The 20,349-nt window shown below is 38.9% G+C and overlaps 1 protein-coding gene across 6 annotated transcripts in view; it reads right to left on the bottom strand.

Moving 5' to 3' along the window:
- The window catches only part of OSBPL9 (oxysterol binding protein like 9), a 56,385-nt gene that overhangs the window by 15,573 nt on the left and 20,463 nt on the right, over window positions 1-20,349 (bottom strand). For 5 of the 6 annotated variants that reach the window (XR_004418732.2, XM_033067859.2, XM_033067857.2 and 2 more), the window contains 5 exons: window positions 16,546-16,622; window positions 7,290-7,385; window positions 5,560-5,607; window positions 902-931; window positions 376-426 (listed from right to left, as the gene is read on the bottom strand). Coding sequence is in view for 5 of the 6 variants with exons in the window: in XM_033067859.2 (XP_032923750.1) it covers window positions 376-426; window positions 902-931; window positions 5,560-5,607; window positions 7,290-7,385; window positions 16,546-16,622 (302 nt within the window). In the remaining variant the exon portion in view is untranslated. Of the gene's footprint in view, window positions 1-375; window positions 427-901; window positions 932-5,559; window positions 5,608-7,289; window positions 7,386-14,300; window positions 14,356-16,545; window positions 16,623-20,349 lie in introns of those variants that run through there. The other variant, XM_033067862.2, reaches the window with a different exon arrangement.

Consider the following 20,349-nt stretch of genomic DNA (forward strand, 5'->3'; position numbering starts at 1 on the left):
CTTGCCAAACTGGTTTCATTATTTTTATCATCTTTCTCCCCTTTTTACTTGTTAGCCACACTCTTAAATGAAAGAGAAAGATTTTAGTGAAGTTCCTGTTCTGACAATCTGACATTTGTCTAAGTTCTTCTTTAGTCTAACAGTAAACTCTGCAAAAGAAAGTTTATCTGAAAGAAAACTTGAACCAACATGACTGTAACCATGAGCATTAACAGACTGCCTGTTATGGAACTCAGCATTTCAGAAATTCACTAATATAAAAGCATAAATCAACTTATAATTGTTTTATTGTTCCTGGATCATAGAAGGCATTTTAGGTTTCAATTAGATTAATGTTGTATCACTAAAATTCAGAATAGTTTACAGTGTACTTACTTTAGCAATCTGTAGCAACACAATGCAGTGTTTTATTGATTCTACCATGCTCTAGGAAAAGAAAAATATCAGAAAAAAATTGTGTTACTATCCCTTAATATTTTGTATGCATTAGTTATACAGAATATTGGGTGTGAACTAAATGGACTCTCAATTCTGTAGATCCCCTACTTTCCCTTCCCCTTTTTTTTTCCAGCAGAAGAAAACAGAAGTTTCCAAAGCCCCACACAAGCCAGGCTGCCAGGTGAAATGGAGGTCAGCTCCAAACTCCCAGAGTGCTGCAGGCAGGTAAATTATCAAGGGAAGAGAGGCTCAGGAAAATGGGCTTGTTTAATCTGAGAAGGCAGATAGAGCAAGACCTCTCAGTGGTGCCCAGTGACAGAACAAGCACTGGCCACAAACAGAAATACAGGAAAATCACCTTAAACAGAAGAAAACGCCTTTTATTCTTTTATGGATGATAAAACACAGAAACAGAGTGCCCAGACTATTTTTATAATAGTTTATAAAAATTAAAGAAACTTACATTAGTTGTTTCTTTGAGACCTTCAATTTTCTGTAAAAGAAAAATCAAAATAGTGTGATTAAAGACAGAATTTCCAGCATCTCGTTTGACCTAAATACTGTACAAACACAATATTTTAATTTTAAATTGGAGAAGGCAAAAAAGCCCTTAACCAACATGTTAAAGACTATTTCCATATAAAGACACAATTTTCAAGATAAGACTGAAATCAAACTGATAATTAAAGTTTAAAGATGACAAAGTTAAGGTTTTCTTAACAGTGACATTATACACATTTACCCATTAAAATCTATACTTCATTTTTGCATAACATCAACAAAAATGAAATGCAGCATGAAGATTCTAAGTTCATTTTGTATCTTTAATGAATGGTGGCACATTTCAACACTATTACATGAAGTGACCACCATTCAAGTACAATAAACACTTGCAGTTAAGCACAGCTTGAAACAAAACCCAGAAAATAACAGTGCACACATGTTCTTGCTCTTTCCAAGCCTTCAGTAAAAGTGCTTCTGGAAATCTGCCTACTTCATTTTATCTAGAAACCCTGGTTCATAAAGATTTCCTGTGTGGAGCTGCACCTCAGGCATGCAAAAGGCATCTGCATGCCATGTTCCACATCAGCATGACCTGCTTCAGGAGCAGATGCTTCCTGTTGATGTCCTTGGCTCTGTCTGCAGAAGGCAAAATCACTAAACTGGATTCAGCACTGAACCTCTAATGCAATTACAGGAGCTCTTTGTTTTGATTAATTTGAGTGTCTCATGTGACTTGAGTCACAATCTTCTTGATTCTTGAATAATCAAAGTGTGTAAAGGATCCTTTCCCTGCACCAGGCACTGCAAGCAAAGCCTACAGCATAAGAGAAGAACATGCAGCTATAAATCCACAGAAATGAACAGTCCCAATTTGTTGATTAAAAAGAAAACAAATGCAGTGACAGCCTCTCAGCCAATTCCTGGGGGGAATTTTCAGCTATGCTTCAGATATTACTCAAGACATGCTGTACATTTTCCTCAGGATTAATTGGCAAGAGATGCCAAACAGAACCCAGACTTCCTACTGGAAAGCCTGGACCATGTTTATCTGGGATATATCATATGAGGGATGCTATATCATGAAGTTATGTTATATTTACTCCTGCTGCTGGCAGAGAAACATGCCAACAGCTAAAAATTCCTTGGCTTTGTTTTTGTTTTTCATGTCTCTACAAGACTTCCAGTCTAAACTTCATCAACACATATTGAAAAAAGCATTTTAAATATGACAGCATCGAAGTTTTGAGCCTTTTAGCACCAAAATAGAATAGGCAATGCACCCAAACACACCAATCTTCTTGGATGAAAGATGATGCAGCTGAAGGAGATCCTGCAATCTCAAGGCTGTAGAGCCAACTGGAGGCAGTCAGCAGCAGCTCTAATCATTCTGTACCCATTTTTTTTCCCCAATTTGTTATAGAGTATTTACACACCAAATAAACTGAGCTCTCAGTCCCTTCAGTGACATCACCTTTGCTGAAAATAAGAAAGTGACCTCAGACCATGTGATGCAATTCAGTGATGTTGGGTTCTCACCACCCATCTGTAATTTTCCAAACAGTTCACTGAGACATTGTTAATTCTTACACACAGGTACAGACAAAAGGGTAATTCTGTCAGAGATCATATGGAAAATCAAGAGGGGAAAAACCTCAAGACAAGCAGATTTCTAAGCCTTTCAACAAATTATAGTACTACAGCTTTTTCCTCTATGGAAATAACCCTCTGTGAGCTGGCCAAATTAAGCAGTGACAGTTTGCACTGTTCCAGTATTTTTCACATTTGTGCTCTATGACCACCTTGCAAGAACAAAGCACAAGAAACCTTGATGATTTAGACACTACAGAATTGTAAGGAAAACCATAAGAAAGTATGCAGAAGATAAACCACATCACCAATAAAAAACCCCACCCCCCTCCAAACATTTACTACTAACATTTATCACCATTTTATCTTTTCATCATCCCTAGTATTTCAAAACTCATGAAGATAAAATTTTAATAAGACAGCTCCCCTAGTTTTAGGTAATGAATACACATATTTTCATCTGAAACACCAATTTTCTGCAGATGTACATTTGCAGAATGCTGATTTAATTTACAACTGGAGAATGCAATTTGCTATATTTAATCTAATCAAACTGCAGGCTGCTGCTGAAACTACTCCCTCTACTTGCTGCTCAACACATCTCCTTGACATCTGATTTTTTAGGAAATCACTGAGAAAGCTAAATTTTCTCATCCAACATGATTTTTGCCTCCTTCAACAATCATGTGACTACAGAGACCAGCTCACCCAGCACAGAGAGTCAGCTGACTCAGGGTTGAAATCTGTAAGGTGCAACCCAAATCTGTGTGCTCAGCCTTGGATTTACTTCACAAAAAGCACTTGTTTTGAACCAAACAGTTCAAACAGGCTGCACTTGCCTCCCAAATCCTGTTAAGTAATGTTAGCTTTGTTCCAGCCTGCAAACATTCACCTCTTTGCTGTTCTGATGCCTTTGAGTGCCTCTGTTTTCTTTCCCCTGATGTGTGGTCAAGATAATCACACACAACTGAACAGAAAAGCTGTCCTGAGCTCCCACCAGTAATGGTATCACTGTAAGAAAGGAAAGTCCTGTCCTGTCTTCCCCTTGAAACACCAGTAGCCTCAGATCAGATACACCCCCTCCTTCCCTTCCACTGCAATCAGGAAATTCAGCAGAACTGGCAGCACTGCTGGCTGTGCATGATCCCATCACACCCTGCTAGCTGCACTTCTGCCAGAACAACAATGCAGCACAGGCAATTCATGAAAACCCCAGTATTTTCATCAGGCCTACACCTGCACTGTCTTTGTCCAAATTCAAGAGATTACCACATCTCAGAAGAAGATAGCCAGGAGATCTTGAGGCATGTCAGAGCACCTATAACCAGTGTTATCACTTCAAAAGACCAAATATTCTGTAACTAAAAGTCAGCTCATCCAATGCTCTGTGAACTTGCAAAAAAAACAGCTCAGGTTTGAAATCCCTGGCTGTAAATAGCTGCAGAACAGCACTCAGCTGCTTGGGAAGCACTGAAAACTCAAATATCCAAAACTTGTTTCCTTGGAGGAGAGAACTATGAGTTTGATGGAAGTACCCTGCAGATTGGACTCAGCTCATAATCTGATAGCTGAACCATACTTCCATAAACAAATAGGGAAACTGCTAAATACTGTATCAGAAAACCTTTCAGTACAGGAAGAGATGTGATCAAAAGAGTGCTTTGTCAAGTCTTTTTCATTTTTAATAGAGAATAAATGGAATCTCTAGTAATAGCAATCCTCATCAAGATTTAAAACCAGAGGATGCCAACCTCCTTTAAATGAGCCTCCTCCTTTCTCTGTGAGTCAATCCACCTGTCCCATACACACCTTGCAGAGACAAATAAAGTCAGCACAACATGTAGAAAGTCTCTAGGGATTAGGAGCACTGGCACAGGAAAAAAGCAAGTACTGCCTGATCTGCAAAGTAGCATCTGGAGGGAGGTCAAAATTGAAGGACAACTCTTCCCAGTTAGACACTGAAGGAGAAATACAAAATCCTTAGACCTGACTCTTGTGGTCAGTTGTCTACAGATTAAACACATTCAAAGAGATGTACTTCAAAGTTCTTTTAAAAGCCTGAACATGAGAAAGAACTCCCCAGGACACCACCTAACACATCAGGTAAGATGAATAACACTTGAAAGGTCACAACCATTATAAAGAAGTAAAACTAATCACAGAAAGCATCAAAGAGTTTTCAAAACAGGAACCAAACACCAAGAGAACACAACTTGTTTGCCACAAGAGACATTCAGGGAGGGAACAAGGATGAAATACACCACTACTTCATGATATTGAAATTATTGCATTTGCTGAAGGGAAGCAACTCCTCTGTAATAAACCCTTCAGAAGGAATTGTTAAATCCCTCCTCCACAGACACAAATTAATAAATAAAACCTGCATGATACTTAATGCCAAACCCACCCCACCAAAGGTGTGTGCCAGCCTTTCCCAACCAGTGCTTGAACTCAGACCTGCAGAGCTGACTTTGGGATGGAACAGGAGGGGATGAAAGAACATAAACCATTTAATTGAATTACACTTTTGCTTAAAGAGCAGTGCTCCCCACTATTACATTTCTGGCACCCTCACTTCAGTGAACAAACTGTGGTATTCTGACTTCCAGTGTGTCACAGACCCACACAGGATGCAGACTGATTATGTGAAATACATGATCAGGAATATTTATTTTTTTTCCTTTGGAATAGCTTTGTAATTCCTACCAATATTAAACACTCATCCTTGTTAAAGATTAAAAACCAGTAAATTTAAGTTAAAATGCTTTCAACACTGTTGGAAGCATTTCAATACACTGGATAGAAGAGAAGCAATTATTTCTGACAGACTGAAACATTTTTTAACGCTATGATGCCCATTACTATTAAATTTTTTTTTGGCAAGTCACACCACAACTGTTTTAAGTTATTCAAATTGCTTGAAGTGATTTTTGACAACTCAATAAATGTGTACTTAGCATTCCTACTAGAGCAAACTGATGCACAAAACCATCTGATAAACGAGCAATTTTAAAGACAAAATGTACTTGCTTTTCTCTGTTCATCATCTTTGCAGTTCTGGAGTTTTTCATCAAAGAGCTAAAAGAAAGAGACACTTGTGAAAATACTGAAAAGACAGAAACACCAACATTTCAAAACCAAAACCATTTAGTAAGTATAAAGTCACAGAACCCTGGTATTAGGATCCAGAGCTGTTTTGGCTTACTGTTTCTTCACAGCATTTGTGATATAACCAATCTGTAACTAATGTCTCACATCACCCCATCCAACAAGAGACCAAATCTCACAGCTAAGCCTGACAATTCTACCATGATTTGAACAAAAAGGTAAGGCTAAGTAACATAACTGAACTCACCAGAACACCCCCAGCTTTCTTCTATTTCAGCATATTTGGGGTATATGAAGCATTTAACCAAAAGAACTTTAATTCTCATCAACCCTTTGAGTACTTTGATTCAGGTACATGATCCAAATCATGTAAGATTTGTAAGTGCATTTTTTGGGGAAGATATGACTTCCTAGCATTAATTTATGTTTATTTTCTTAAAAGTGAGATATGAGAGGCAACAAAACAAACCCTCACTGAAAAGCCTGCATGTGCATCTAAGATAAGCTGAGCTGAAAGAGTCAAGAGGCCTCTGAGGGCACTCTAAGGTGCACACACCACCACGGAGTTGCTCAAGGAAGAGAAAAGACCATGGGTAATGCTAAAAGTTCAACACACCCACCCTTAGCTCAGAGAAGAGGATGTAAATTTTAGGAAGTGAGCTGCAGTAAGCTTCACTCAACTGCCTGCCTCAAACCTACTCATGTGTTCCCTTTCCCCTGAGGGCTGATTCCCAGTTCTAAAAATAGACTGTGATCTTGCTCTCTGTCCATCCTCAAACTGACTCATCTTTCATTATTAATTAATTTCTATCTCCCTCCCCCCAGCTGGCCTGAAATAACAATTAGAAGGTGTAAAGATTCAAATACCTTCTGTCAGTGAGGTGATGGCTCCAGAGTGGCAGACAAAGGCAGCTCTTTATCAAACCTTTGCAGGGCAGCTCTGAATTTTGTTTGCATCTCTTCAGCCTACCTTCATTTTTGTTGCTGTGCTCACCCCCTTCTCCACCCTACCCTTCAACTGAATTTTTGCTGAATATCCCACATGCAATACTTGCACATTATGACAGGGAAAAAAATCCAACCCAGCAGAACTGAAGCAATTTTAACAGCAATTTTAACCTGCTGAGTCATGGGAAAAAGGTGTCCTAAGCAGCAGCAAAAAGTGGTTTTTTGAATAAGGTGAGTACTGAGAGATATGACCTCACTGTTCCTCACATTCCCATCTATTCTTAAAAGTTTAAAAGGCCTGTATTGTACAACATTCCTACAGAATGCTTTCATTCAAGGACAAAGCACGGATTATCTACCACCACTGCAACAAAGTCTGAAACTATCTGCAACTGTAGTTACACATCACTTGACAAAATCTTCTCAAGATGGATTCCAAAATGCTGTGAGCAACACAATGATTTGATTATGTTTTAAAATGAAACTTAACATATTTAACCTTGCCATTTCTATAAATGTATTATATAAAACAGAATCTTTCAGCCATTGTAAACCATTTTACATAAATCTGCTTGAGATATTCTAGCTTTTAACAATCCTAAGAGAAAGGCATTTTCATCTTGACTGACTCTCTCTGTTGTGCTCCCTTTCAAGCTGAAAATCCAGACCCCTAACACAGTAAATAAAACATTTAGTTACCATACCTTCAACTGGTCTATCAAGATCTGTAAGTAAGCATCAGCCTCAGTGAGTTTCTTGTCAAAATCATGAACGCTGGGAACAAATCCTGAATCCACACCCTAGAAATAAATAAACAAATAAAAATCAAATATTTAATTAGTGTTTCAGAGGAGAAAAAAAATACAACAACAATATGGTTTTGCCTGCCATCTGACTGAGAAAATGCTGCCTTGCCTCTCATCCTGCCACGTGCAAACACAGGCACACAGCTGAACACATTTGGCTCCTATTTGCAGCTAAATCAGAAGCAGCAAATTGCTCCACATTTTCAGAGGGGGTATAATCATCACACACCAGAGTATTTCATTACTTCTGATTGAACAAATCCTCTTAAATTACACTGATTAAAGTTTCTTTATAAAATAGAAAGGAGAATTCACATTTTTTTGAAGACTGTCTTGTGATTCCATATCCTTACATTTCAGTGAGGGAAGCCCAAATCCTACCCAGCAGGATAACTGCACTTTTCACACTTCAGACAGCATTGCTCAACTCACAGCTCCCTAGCTAAGAACTGCTAAAAATTATTAAACTGCTAAAATTATTAGTCCTAGTTGCCCTGGTTCCTTTACAGCTACAGTGATTTGCACCCTTGTCACTCTATCTGAATTTTGACATTTTGTGGCACATACCCCACCAAGGACAATGTATCAGTGTGATGAGAACGATTACTTTTGTATTTTCTTGCTTGGAAACTTGTTTCTCCTAATAATACAACACTCAGAGCACACTTCTGTATATAACACAATCCCTATCTTTAAACAGATACATCATTGATTTAAAGACCCAAACAAATTCCCACTGGCATCCCACATTTTTATTTAGAGGAAAGAAAAGAGAAGATTCTTGATTACTTCTGCCTTCATGCACATATGCTATGTAAACACATTAAAGGTTTATTTATATAATACCTTTAATGCAAATGGAGCTATGAAACAAACACTGAAGAACACCCAGATGGAAAAAATTGTAGACTAAGATGAACACACTTAGAAGAAAAAACCCATCAAGGATAAAGAAGCAAGCATCAGTGAGAACATAATCCTGAGAACATCACAGCATGACAACTTTGCTATGAGCCTCAATATTTTCACCTGTATTCACACTGATTTCAAACAGGACAATTTCAAACTCTTATGAAACCATTAACTGCTGTTTGAACTGCTGAGAATCTCAAGACTGAGCATGTAAAGATCAACCAGTGGGGAAAAACATTTCACATGGAGGAAGATGGGCAATCTGTATCCCTAAAATTCCACATTACTGTAACTTTTTTTTTTTTTTTGCCCTGTCAGAACAGACAATTTCTCCTGTTTTTGTATGATATTGAGCTATCATATTAAATGTTCTATTGATGGCTCTTTAGAAGTGTGAGCACTTTTGCACAGCATCACACACAGCCTAAGACATGAACCCATCTACTGACTGCAGAAAATATTCTTTACTCATTTGCTACACACAGGCATGCAGATCTTGACAACAGCTCTATCCATACAGATGGGTTTGTAATCAAAAAAGATACTTCACCTGTATAAGACAGTCAACACCAGCCAAATTTAAAAATAGTGTTGTGAAACAAGGAGGACAGAGGAGAAGATGAGAAAAAAAACATTTTGACTATGACAAAAATGAATACAAAAAGTACTGACTGTAAAAAGTTATCAAAAAACCTAACAGGCAGAAGGAAGAGTGTTCTTGACCAAGCAACTTTTAATACTCCCTCAAATGAGTTTAAATTACACTGAAACTACATCTGAAATCATGTGAAATTAGTATTCAATTTCCTTGTAGAAAATGGAATTGTCTGTACAGCTAGCAGCCAACCTCATCAGTTCAGCAAATGGTCCTGCAAGCTCAGTTAAAAATTCTGGAGGTCAGGTTTCATACACCAAACCACGTGAACCATATAGGAAATTTCTGCTGAAGATACTATACACAGAAATATATTTACAGTGCATGTTATCTGCATGCTGCATCAAAATGCTGATTTTTAATTCAGTCCTCACTCTATGACTACCATTATCTGGTATTTTTAGCAGTGGCTTAAAGATAAAACGCCATTCTTAAATTCCAGGCTCTCAGAACTAAGGGAAAAGCTGATCAAAACATTCAGTGTTACAACTGAGCAGACACCCACACAAAACACAGAGTGAAAATTGTAACCTAAGAAATTCTATTAGAAAATTAAAACTTCAAACAATGTAAGGAGAAAGCCATAAAACCAGGTAAAGTGCCAAGAGATGAAACATGAGAATAATTTTGCAAAGCACAGGTACTTAAAGCTGCAGCACCTCACTAGTTTGCTCCTGGGTAATTAAGATGAAATTTAATAATCTCCTCAGCAAATTTATTAATCTGCGTTATATGAGATTAGGCCAATAATTTAAGTTCTCACACAGTTTTAGAATTGAAAACCAAAAGATACTTGGCAAAGTTGAAAAGTTGAACAATACCATAGACAAAACAGCCTGCATAAATAGCAAACAAAACCAACCAGTATTTCAAACTCAGCAGTAATTCAGCAAAAGGAGATATACAAAGTGCAGGTTTGCACAACAAATGCTTATTTGTTGATTTTCTGGTCACTCAAAGCCACAGTAAAGGTAAAATGGGGACCCTTTGTCTCCTTCTCTGCCATGAAGGAAACAAGGTTTGAAAAGAAACAGGTGAGCAGAGTCACCAGAATGGTATTTCACAGCTTGGTAAACTTGTACATCAGGAATCTGCACATCTCAACTAGCAATCAAATTTTTATGAGAACCTTGTAAAATACACTGCTCACCTATTCACAGGCTGACAAAACAGGCTGCCTGCAGATACTGTTGAACTTCCACCCTTGAGGGGCAGAGTTCCAAACTCAACTGGATTTGACCTTTGACAACCTGATCTAAAGTAGAAGTGTACCTTGAAGTGAGAAGGTGCTTGGAACAGGTGATTTCCAGATGTCTTCTCCAGCTGAAGTCATCCTGCTATTCTAAAATAAGTATCTTCAAATAATGGAAAAGAGCAGAATCCAGACTATTTCTGATCTTCAGAAATAACTGACTTTATCTTATTGTCAGTACCTATCTGAAGTAGTGTAAATTGTTTTTCCATTGAGTAACTATTTGTAAGTACACTTTATTAACCTCAAAAAGAGATTCTGTCTTCATGAAAGTTTAAAAGAATTAACAGAAGAAATAGCTGCAGAAGCAAATAATTTTTAAAAAAATCAGTCTGTCCACCACCTCCCAAACCAAGTAGTTTGTTGTCAAAACAAGTTGGTTGATGTGTAACTGCGCCCCACCAACAAAACCATACTGATAAGAACTCTAGAGAAAAAAGAAAATGGTATCATACCACTCTTTCCCTTATCCTCCCTCCCACAGCTCCTGGAATGTCCCTCCCCTTCAGGACACAGCAAAAGTTTAAGGCCCAGCCTCTCCAGGGCACATCTCAATGCCAGATACTTTTCCTAGGAAAGAGTTTCCATGAAGGTCTTGAGTTGAGTAAACAATTCCCATGCTAACAGTCCCAAAAAATTATTCCCTTCATACACAACTCTATTTCTTGGAGGAGGTAAATAGGAGGGCAACAACAAAACATAACTTAATTAAAAATACATATTATGAGTCTTATTTTCACTACAGAACTGCTAGCACCAAGGGAGTTTCATGTTGTTGCCTTGTCCTCCAAATAAGAAGTCACACATATCTCTAATGCATTTGTATTCAAAACTTGTCCATGCTGAGAAGTAATTCAGCCTAATTTAAACCAGTTCTTTCAAACTCAGATGAGATGAAAAGATTGCATCATCCTAAGAAGAAGCCTAACAGAAAAATTCAACTATATTTCTCAAACAAAAGCATTACAATAATAGCTTTCCTGGGGGAGGAAGATAGAAGAGTACAGAGTGGAATTTCTTATCTTTTTGAAGACACTTCTTCTACATTCTTCATCTAATTACAATTCCAAATTCAACAAAAAATTCCTGAGTAAGTTAGTTTGAAGGAGTGAGTAAGAATATTTTCCTTTCATCCACAGTATCTCATCAGAAACATATCCCCTGCCTACATCATGCTTGACTTTGAGGAGCTGGACATTGTCTATAAGGATCACTGATAAAAAATTCAAGAAAAACAAGAAATCAACTTGTAAGCCACTAAACAAGGGCACTTTTGAGGCAAAAACAACTATTTTTTCCTCTGCTAGATTTTTATGCAATATTTGAAGCTCAGAATGTGTTTGAAAAGAAATATATGGATTGCATACAAAGCAGACCCTTCCAAACAGAATATTGCAATTCTTAGAGGAAAAAAAAAAAAAAGTTCTAGTTTGGGAAACACAAAATGCTTAGCTGTTGATACTATCAGATCTTCAAGGTGAACAGAAAGTTCAGAAGACAGAAATATTTACACACTATTGTAAAATTCTGTCTTTAAAGCATAGGTTACAATTCTGAAACCTCACAAAGACTAGGTGTATCTTAGAGTCCCATTCCTTTACTTTTAGAATCTACAATCAGTGCAGATAATGCACATGTTCCAGGGCACTCAGGCACTATCCTGATTATTTCATTAGCAAAATCTGAAAAGGGCAGCATGGCTGCCAACCCCACCAGCACTTGAAAAACATCTACACTGAATATAGTTTTAATCTAAAAGAGTCTGGTTTTAGTTTTATGCAAGAATTCTTGACTCACACTAGAAGTAGCACTGAAAAGCCAATTAATAACAACACAATATACTTTGGAGTGTAATATACTTCAGATATAAGAAAGTTTTACTCTACCTTGTGTTCTTGCTTCCAGCTTTAGAAAAGTCAGAAAAAAATCCTGGTTAATGTGATACTAAGAGAACTGCTACTATCAACATTTCATAAACACTTTCCACCAGCATAAATGAACGGGAAACAAATCAGTTTCCCTGCTGTTTACTCTAGCCTTTACTCTGCTCTTTCTTTTGAGTCAGCATAAACATTTACCTTGTCACATAAACAACTCAATGTGGAAACTAATCAGGGTTAAAAATAAACTCAGAAAGAGAGAGCAGCAGGAAAAGCAATTTTAAGTTCCAAATTCTACCCTTCTTGCCACACTGCCTCTTCCCTTTTGCTAGGAGAAGTGAGACAGGACTGCTGCCAGCAGCAGCACCAAGTCCCACATCTTGGTGAAGCCATGGTATAACTCAGTGTTTAAGCCACTGTATCTACTCTTCACAGCACCCACTTATTAGAACCAAGTTTTCTTATGATTTGCTACTTAGAAAGTAAACATCTTGTTTAAATTATAGAATTATCAACCTACAAAGCAATTAATTTTCACTTAATTCCTTTTACTTTTATGGCCGCATTAGAAATGGCCCACCTTTAAAATTTCAGTTTCTTTGACTCTACAGAGCCCCACTTAGAGGCTGAAGTAGCTTAGTGTAGATCAAATAAGGAAGTTACTGTGTCACTGTGGTCCTAAGACATGAGCTATCCATTATAACTCACGAGACAATTCCAGAGGCAAATTCCACTGCCCAGAAGTACTTGTAGCACTAGGGTGCTGCCAGGGGGTACTTGACAGACAGCAAGGAAAGCAGGACAAGGACAGGAAAGCACATCCTGTCTGAATGGGACTGCTGGCTGACACAAGATGCTGCCGAGGAACTGAAGAAAAAGTGAGACAACTCTTCTCCCCACACAAACATGAAACTTTAGCCAAAATATGCCTTCACCCCATGCACTCCCCTCCCCTTAGGTCCTGTGGGTATGAGGCAACTGCTGTGCTGCCACTGCAAAGCCACAGGCCTGCTAATGCCACAAGACTAACAATTTGGGGGGATAAGGGGAAAAAAGGCTGGGGGGTTCACAATGGCATTTCCAGTATTATCACACCATCTGTTCAATGACTTTTTCCATAGACAAAGCTAATACTACAACTACTACATGTATTTTTAGCAATCACATTAATCCAAGTGCATACAAAAACATAGGACACTTCAGTTTCAAAATTCAAACAAACCAAATTTCAAGTGTATCTGAAACGTTTCCTCCCTATTGTTGTTCCCTCTGAATAACACATTACTAATTGTCAGCCCTCCGGACAGTTTGGGTCCCTTTGCACATTCTGTGTATTTATGACTCAGTTCCTTGACTGTAGCTCATTTTAAGGCTGGGGGGGAGGGGGGTAGAAGAAGTGTGTTTTATTCTGTGTTTTAAAAACACTTCTATTATAAATAGTGAAGGACAACACGACAGAACATTTAGGCAAAAATAAAATCAGCAAGATTAATCAGACTAGAGAACACAAAGAGCACTTCACCTCTCCACCTCGCATTAACTCATAATCCTTCCTGATTTGGTTCACACAACACACGAACCACCTAGGGTTCGGTACAGTTTCTCACAGCTCAGATGAGTTTTTGGTACAGTGAAATCAAGTTTAAGTCTGACTTTCAAACTTGAGCACTCCTGTATCAGCACAGGCAGACTGAAAACAGTGTAGAAATACATGAAAAAAGAAAAAAACTCTAAAAAGAGACAACGTTTTGGGCAAAATCAGACGCCTAAAGGTTTTAAGTGACTGTCAACCACATGTTTATTTAGCAACAGAAACTAAGAACCTAAGAAAATGCTTTTACAGAGAATAATCTCTGCCGCGGCACTCAAACCCCGCCATCCCGCTGAGCCAATAATCCCCCACAGAACCCTCCCGACTATTTGGTGCGAAGGAAAAGGAAAGCGAAAGAACATCAAGCGCACGAAGCGCTGTTTTACCCACAGGCTACTGAAGCCGAGGCGTGTCCGTGTACCCGGCCAGCAGCATCCATCCCTGCAGCACGGACCCGGCGGCACTCGCTGCTGCCCGGAGCCACCCGGGCCGCTCCGTGCCCGCTGCCCCGCGGCGCCGGGCGGGGCAGGGCAGCGCCAGCGCCCTCGGCCGCCAAGGGCAGGGGCTCGCTGCCCCCAGGGACACCCGCAGCCCCCCGTCCCTGCTGCCCCGTACTCACACCGGCCATCCCTCGGTGCTGGGAGCGGAGGAGCGGGGCTGGCCGCCCGCCGGGCCCCGGCAGCGCCGCCTCCAGCGGGGCGGGAAGGGGCGGGAAGGGGCGGGAAGGGAAGGGCAGGGAAGGGAAGGGCAGGGCAGGACCCCCCGGCCGCGGCCCCGCCGAGCGCGTCACCAGCGAGCCGAGCGCAGATTGGAGCCGCGGCCAGGGGAGGGAGGCAGCGGGGAAGCCCGGCTGGGCCTGGCCGGCCATGGAAGCTCGGGAATGTTTCTGCCTGGATCACCCCGCGCTCGGCCCCGCGAGCATCCCCCGAAACTTCGGCCCCCGTTCGTTCAGCCCTCACGTCCCCGTGAGCGTGAACAGAATGAAATCCTCACTTCCCAAGCCGTGAAAGAAAAGGTTTGGCAGGGAGGTGCAGTCGTGTTTCATTCTTAAATCAGTGCCTGCTCAGCAGCTCCCGTGCAAACCTCCGCAGCTCCTGAACGGGGGTGTCAGTGAACACCACTCCACAAACACGGGCCAGAGGATAAAGGGTTACATGACACACACTGAAAAAGGTTCTTGAAAACGAGTGGTGAGCATACAGCAGTGGCCTACAAAGTATTACATTCAATGGTGAACATATTTACAAGTAGTAAATTCTGTTTTTTTAATTATTCCCTCAAACATTACTAGATGAATAACTAACTTGGGCTTTATTTTTTTATTTTTTCTTTTCTTTTCCTAAATATGCCTTACTCGTTTGAAAAACTCTAGGAACGTGAATAGTTATGTAATGGGAAACAGTTCCATTATTAGCTGATATCATGAAATCTATTTCTACCACTCACAATTTCTAGAGAGCATGGAAGTGTACATTCTGATAAAATCAATGTATATTCTGGTGTTTCATTCCTTGACTCTGTATCTCCATGTCATGAAAAGTCTTTCAGGTGGAGAAAACAGCACAAATTCCTTTTACTTCATTTCAGACCCTAAACAGGACCACTCACATTAACCTACTCACTTTCTAAGCTGAGGATGGGGAAAGAGGCATCCCTTGGGAGGGAGCTCAGCCCTTCTACATCCACATATTGTGTGTCCAGATGGAGAGATTACTTCTAACATACCCATGGCTCGGTAGGAGGGGTAAAAAGCTGATTGTCAAATGGGAATTGTTATCCAGAACTATTCTCTAGAAAATTTGTAGTGGTCTTTAATAGATGAAAGAAGGTTGAAACTCACTGTCCAACAGGTAAATTTACTGAGATAGTACAAGTGTCTGAAGTTGGATGGGTCAAGTTCAGCCTTGTTCTAACTCTTTAGATTGGGCAAATGGCAACTGAATCAGTCTTCATAAGCTTCTCTTCATGTGATATTAAAGATTTTACTCTTTCTTCACACTGAATCAAATTTTAAGATAGCTAATTCTCTTGCCACACTACAAAAGCACAACCAAAGCTTTATTCAACACAAATAATGAACACCTGCTTTATGATTTCTACACTGACACCAAACACCTATATGGTACAAAGCAAATCCCTTTCATGAGAGTTTGGGTTTCTGTGCAGGGCAAAAATAAATGTGCAGCAAGTCTTAAAGACCTGTCCAGCTCTAGAGTATCACCAGAAACTGATCTTAGATCATAGAACCACAGAATATCCAGAGTTGGAAGTGATCCACAAGGATGACAGAGCCTAACTCCTGGAATTAGGTAACTAAAGCTAAGAACCATCCTCAATCCAACCATCTGTTTTTGGAACCACAAACCACGGGTATCCAGTTTACACAGTGATATCCAGCTTCAAACAAGCTATTTACCATTTCTGTCATCCAGAAAGAGGTTCAATGCTGCTGTCTCATTTTAATTTCCAAGTAAGGTGGCATACAAGCACACAAGGAACTTGACCTAAAAAGGACTCCTAAATTTACCAAAAAAACCCCAACCAAAACCCAAATTAAATGTACAACAATAAATCCAGAACCTTACCATAAATATACATTATAAATAAATATGAGTTAATGATAACTAGATATATAATAAATATGAGTTAATAAAGGAAAATCTCATTCCAACTTTTCATTATGGTAGGACAAGAAAAATGTGACAGACTCGAACCCAAATAGGTGTTTTACTATATCCAATTGTATAGGCTGTAGAACAGGTAGATATTATACAGGATGTGTTGGATATGAGCAGTCATGCCACTGTATTTCATTGCTTTAAAAAAAAAAAGTGAAACAAGTGAAAACTGAAAGAGAAACTTGCCTGAAGCTGGAGGGTATGGCGGAGGATGGTGTCCTCTAAAGCGTGGATCCACTTCTCCCTCTCATCTGCATCTCGAGCTGAAAAAGTATTCAAAAGATATTGTTAAATTACATGCAGTCTTATATACCAAAAGGCATAGGCAAACAGATCTGATGTCCACACTAAATATGGAAATTACCCACACTGTCTTTGTTAATCACCAAGCACATTTATTCCATAGTTCTCTTAATATCCTGTTTCTTCTTCTGTGGTTACAGCTCTGTCCCTTGCCCAACTTTAGGGGAACACATGCAAGTTTGCACAGACATTCCTCACCTAATTCATTAAGTAATTTTTAAATTTTCTTATTTACAAGAAAATAACCTGTAATAAATTATCCAGTAACTCTACTTCAATGTGGATATAGTAACATTCAGATATGGATTCATAATACAGGACAACAGGTCACTGGTGTGAATAGTGAAGCACAAAGAATAATCTTAAATATACAACAAACATTAAATTGAAGAAAATCCTACTCTAAAACTGTTTTTTTCCCCTGTATCCCCAGTACAAACATGACAGCTTTACTTCACTAGTCTGAAAGAGTTCCTTGCTGTGCTCCAGGAGTGCTTAAAAAACAAAGCAGCAGAGTCAGTGGGCTCCAGGTAAAGAAAAAAGGGAAAATTCCAGAGGCATTAAATGGACTCTAAACAAAACAGACTCTAAACAAAATAGACTTTAAACTCTGGCCTGTAAACGGATTGAGAATAATTATTAACAATTGTTTGTAGTTCCTCATTCAAATGGAAGATATTAAAAGAAACAGGAAGCCTGCTAAAAGCAAGGAAAGCCTAAGTGAGTTAGCACCTATTATGAATCTGTGAACTGAGATTTCTATCTCACTTATTTTTAAGGAGTTCAGAGGAAATATCCTTAGGTTACACTGAAATGTTCTCTCCAGCTCAAAATGCTTTGTTGAAGTGTTCCCTTCCTCATCTTTTTGTTTCCATTGCTTTTATTTTTTGGAATTCTGTAGCTTAAATCTCTCACTACTTAAAAATGCTCCAAGTCTTCTGAATATGTAGATTTTTCTAAACTCCCCAAAAATAACCCTATCAATTTAAAGGTAGGCATACTGCACTGTTTACTTCAGCATATATACACTAATTATGTCAACAATATCATCAGGAAAGAATTGATAATGTTTGTGAGAAATAAATAAGAATATCTTTTTAATACATAAACTTGCTCGGAGCCTAACTAATGTGGTGGCCTCAAAATAGTGGAGCAAAACTTTCACTACACACAAGGTAAAAGATTGAAATCTATCCAGTTTTTTTCCTAAAAATACATATTTTTCCAATCTACTACAAGTCAATCCTTACTCATTGTTCTTTTAAAATTGCCACCGATATTTTGGCCACAATACCATTAACCTGAACAAATTAAAACTAGACATAAGGGAAAGTGGCTACCAAAGTGCTTTCAGATGCACAGAGAAAGCCACAGAGAAAGGAAGAAGTTAAAGTAATTAAATGTTACTCAGAACAGCAGGTGACTTTCCTGCAGGAAATGCAGCAATTATTAAAAAGCTGGATATGCCATTGTGATACTCTCATTAGAAAGAACTTTTACCTTACAGGACTCTTCTTACTGGTGATCCATATTTTAATTGAGAAGGTGAAGCAGGCACTGAGGACAATGCAGTGAAAGCAGACAGGATGGAGGGACAGAGGCTCTGTGAACTCAGTTCAGTGACTGCATTGCACTAAATACATTTTGCAACATGCAAATTACAGTTTTTCTTTTCACATTCTGTACACTCATGCACACACAAACACTGTTATTTTTGCACAGCATAACTTACACCTTAACACTAATTTCAATTACTGAACTAGTCAACTAGAATCAATTTTAATGCTTCTTAGTTTCTTTGGTTCTGTTTACCTAAACCAGGCTCCTTGGCCTAGTTCTGCCACACATATCAATAAAGTTTATTCTTCCTACACAAGTCACCACTAAATATATACAGCTACCTGTGTCATTAATCTACCAGTATTTGAAATGTATCAGTGCTTTACATTTTCAAAGGTGTGTTCAAAACAACAGTGGTTAGCATTATTTCAGTGTGTATAAGGTTTCTTAGGTTTGTTTTCTGTTTTTCTGTGGTGTTTTTTTAACCATCTCCCAGTCCCAAAAAAATCTTACTGGGGAATTGAGGTACAAGTCACTGAGGAGCTATTAAGTAATTCATGAGATACAAATATCCTATGTTGAAGGGTTTTTTCCCACGATTATTTAAACTAAAAAGGAAACAATCAAGCTGCAGACCAGTGAATTAATCCTCGTATTGCAGCAGGATTCCTGTGATCTTCCATACTGCCAGCAAAAAGAGGTCACAGTATTAGTTAAACACTAATCTCAATATACAGTAGCCCATTAACAAAGGTTATCACATTCTGACTTGGATCTGAACCCCCACCAGAACAGAGAGGCCTTACAGCAGCAGGCAAGACCTAGAAACCAACCAATCCATACAGTTCCAAAATGAAACTGGCTTTCCCATGCTCATTAATAAACTAAATTTTTGAAACTTCTGCTTCTCCAATGAGCCCTTTATAGCTCTCTTTACCAGAGCTCAGCAGAGGGGCAAAAAGCTGTATTTTTTCCCTCATGTATTAAACATTGCAATCTTTTGGCATAGCATGATCAATCCTTAGGGAGCACACATGAATCTCATCAATCCTGCTACTTAGAGAAAGTCTCAGGCACGATAAATCCAGGAACACTGCCATGAGAAGACTGCTTACTGCATGGAAACACAGCATCAAAACCTTTTAAGCACTCTCTGCTCAGGTCTGGTTTAATTTCAGACCATCTATCAGCAGCAGCAGATACTCCTGGCTCTCCTTCACAGTCTCTTCAGAAAAACCACGGAGAAAACCAGCAGGATGCAGTTTTTAGTAAAGCAAGATGCAAGAAAAGTTATATTAAATCTAATCAAAATGGCTGCTGTGAGATTAGGTGCAAGTAAAAGCTCCCTAATGGTAAAAGCAATTTAGAACTGAACAGCTGCCAAAAGATCACTGATAAAAAAAAAAATAAAAATCAATGGGAACATTCAAAAAACAGATTAGTCAACACACTCAGAAAGAATTTATGGGAAAAATCTACACACAATGGTCAGAGATTGTTATCTACCCATCTGTAGGGAAAGCTAAATATCCAAGCTGTTTTTCATTTAAAAAAGGCAACTTTGGCCAAAGAAAAAGCTCTAATACCTTTGCACCTAAGAAGTTTGAGACACTACTTAATATCCACTCTGTATCTGCAGATGCATTCTTCAGCAGATGGGGACAAGAATGCCCTGCTCATTAGTCCTGTGCCTCAAGTACCCTGAAATCACTCCAACTTTTCCATTATTTTATCAGGCTCCATTTTAAAGTCAATCCCCTCAATTCCTATGTGAAAATACTCCAGAATTTGTTTCTGACAAAACATTTGGGATAAGGCAATTCTTATCTAGTCCGAGGAATTACAAAAATAGAGATGTTGTACAAAAATGGAGGAGTATTACCTGGTCCCTCCTGGCACAAAACTTCTAAAAAGAGAAGAAGGGCAAGAGAGGTAAACAAATTGCTTTTCTCTTGGCTGATTCTAGAATAACAACATTACAAAAAATAAACAAGAAACACTGAAGGACACCTGGACATGAGAAATACCTGACACTTAAAAACATAAAGGTGGTTCTTAGTCTGAGGGGTTAATGCAAGAGTTACCTGCTCAGCTGAAATTCAAATTGTGCTAGAGCATTAACTATCC

Source organism: Catharus ustulatus, chromosome 9 (genome assembly GCF_009819885.2).
Source record: "Catharus ustulatus isolate bCatUst1 chromosome 9, bCatUst1.pri.v2, whole genome shotgun sequence".
In the NCBI taxonomy this organism is placed as follows: domain Eukaryota; kingdom Metazoa; phylum Chordata; class Aves; order Passeriformes; family Turdidae; genus Catharus; species Catharus ustulatus.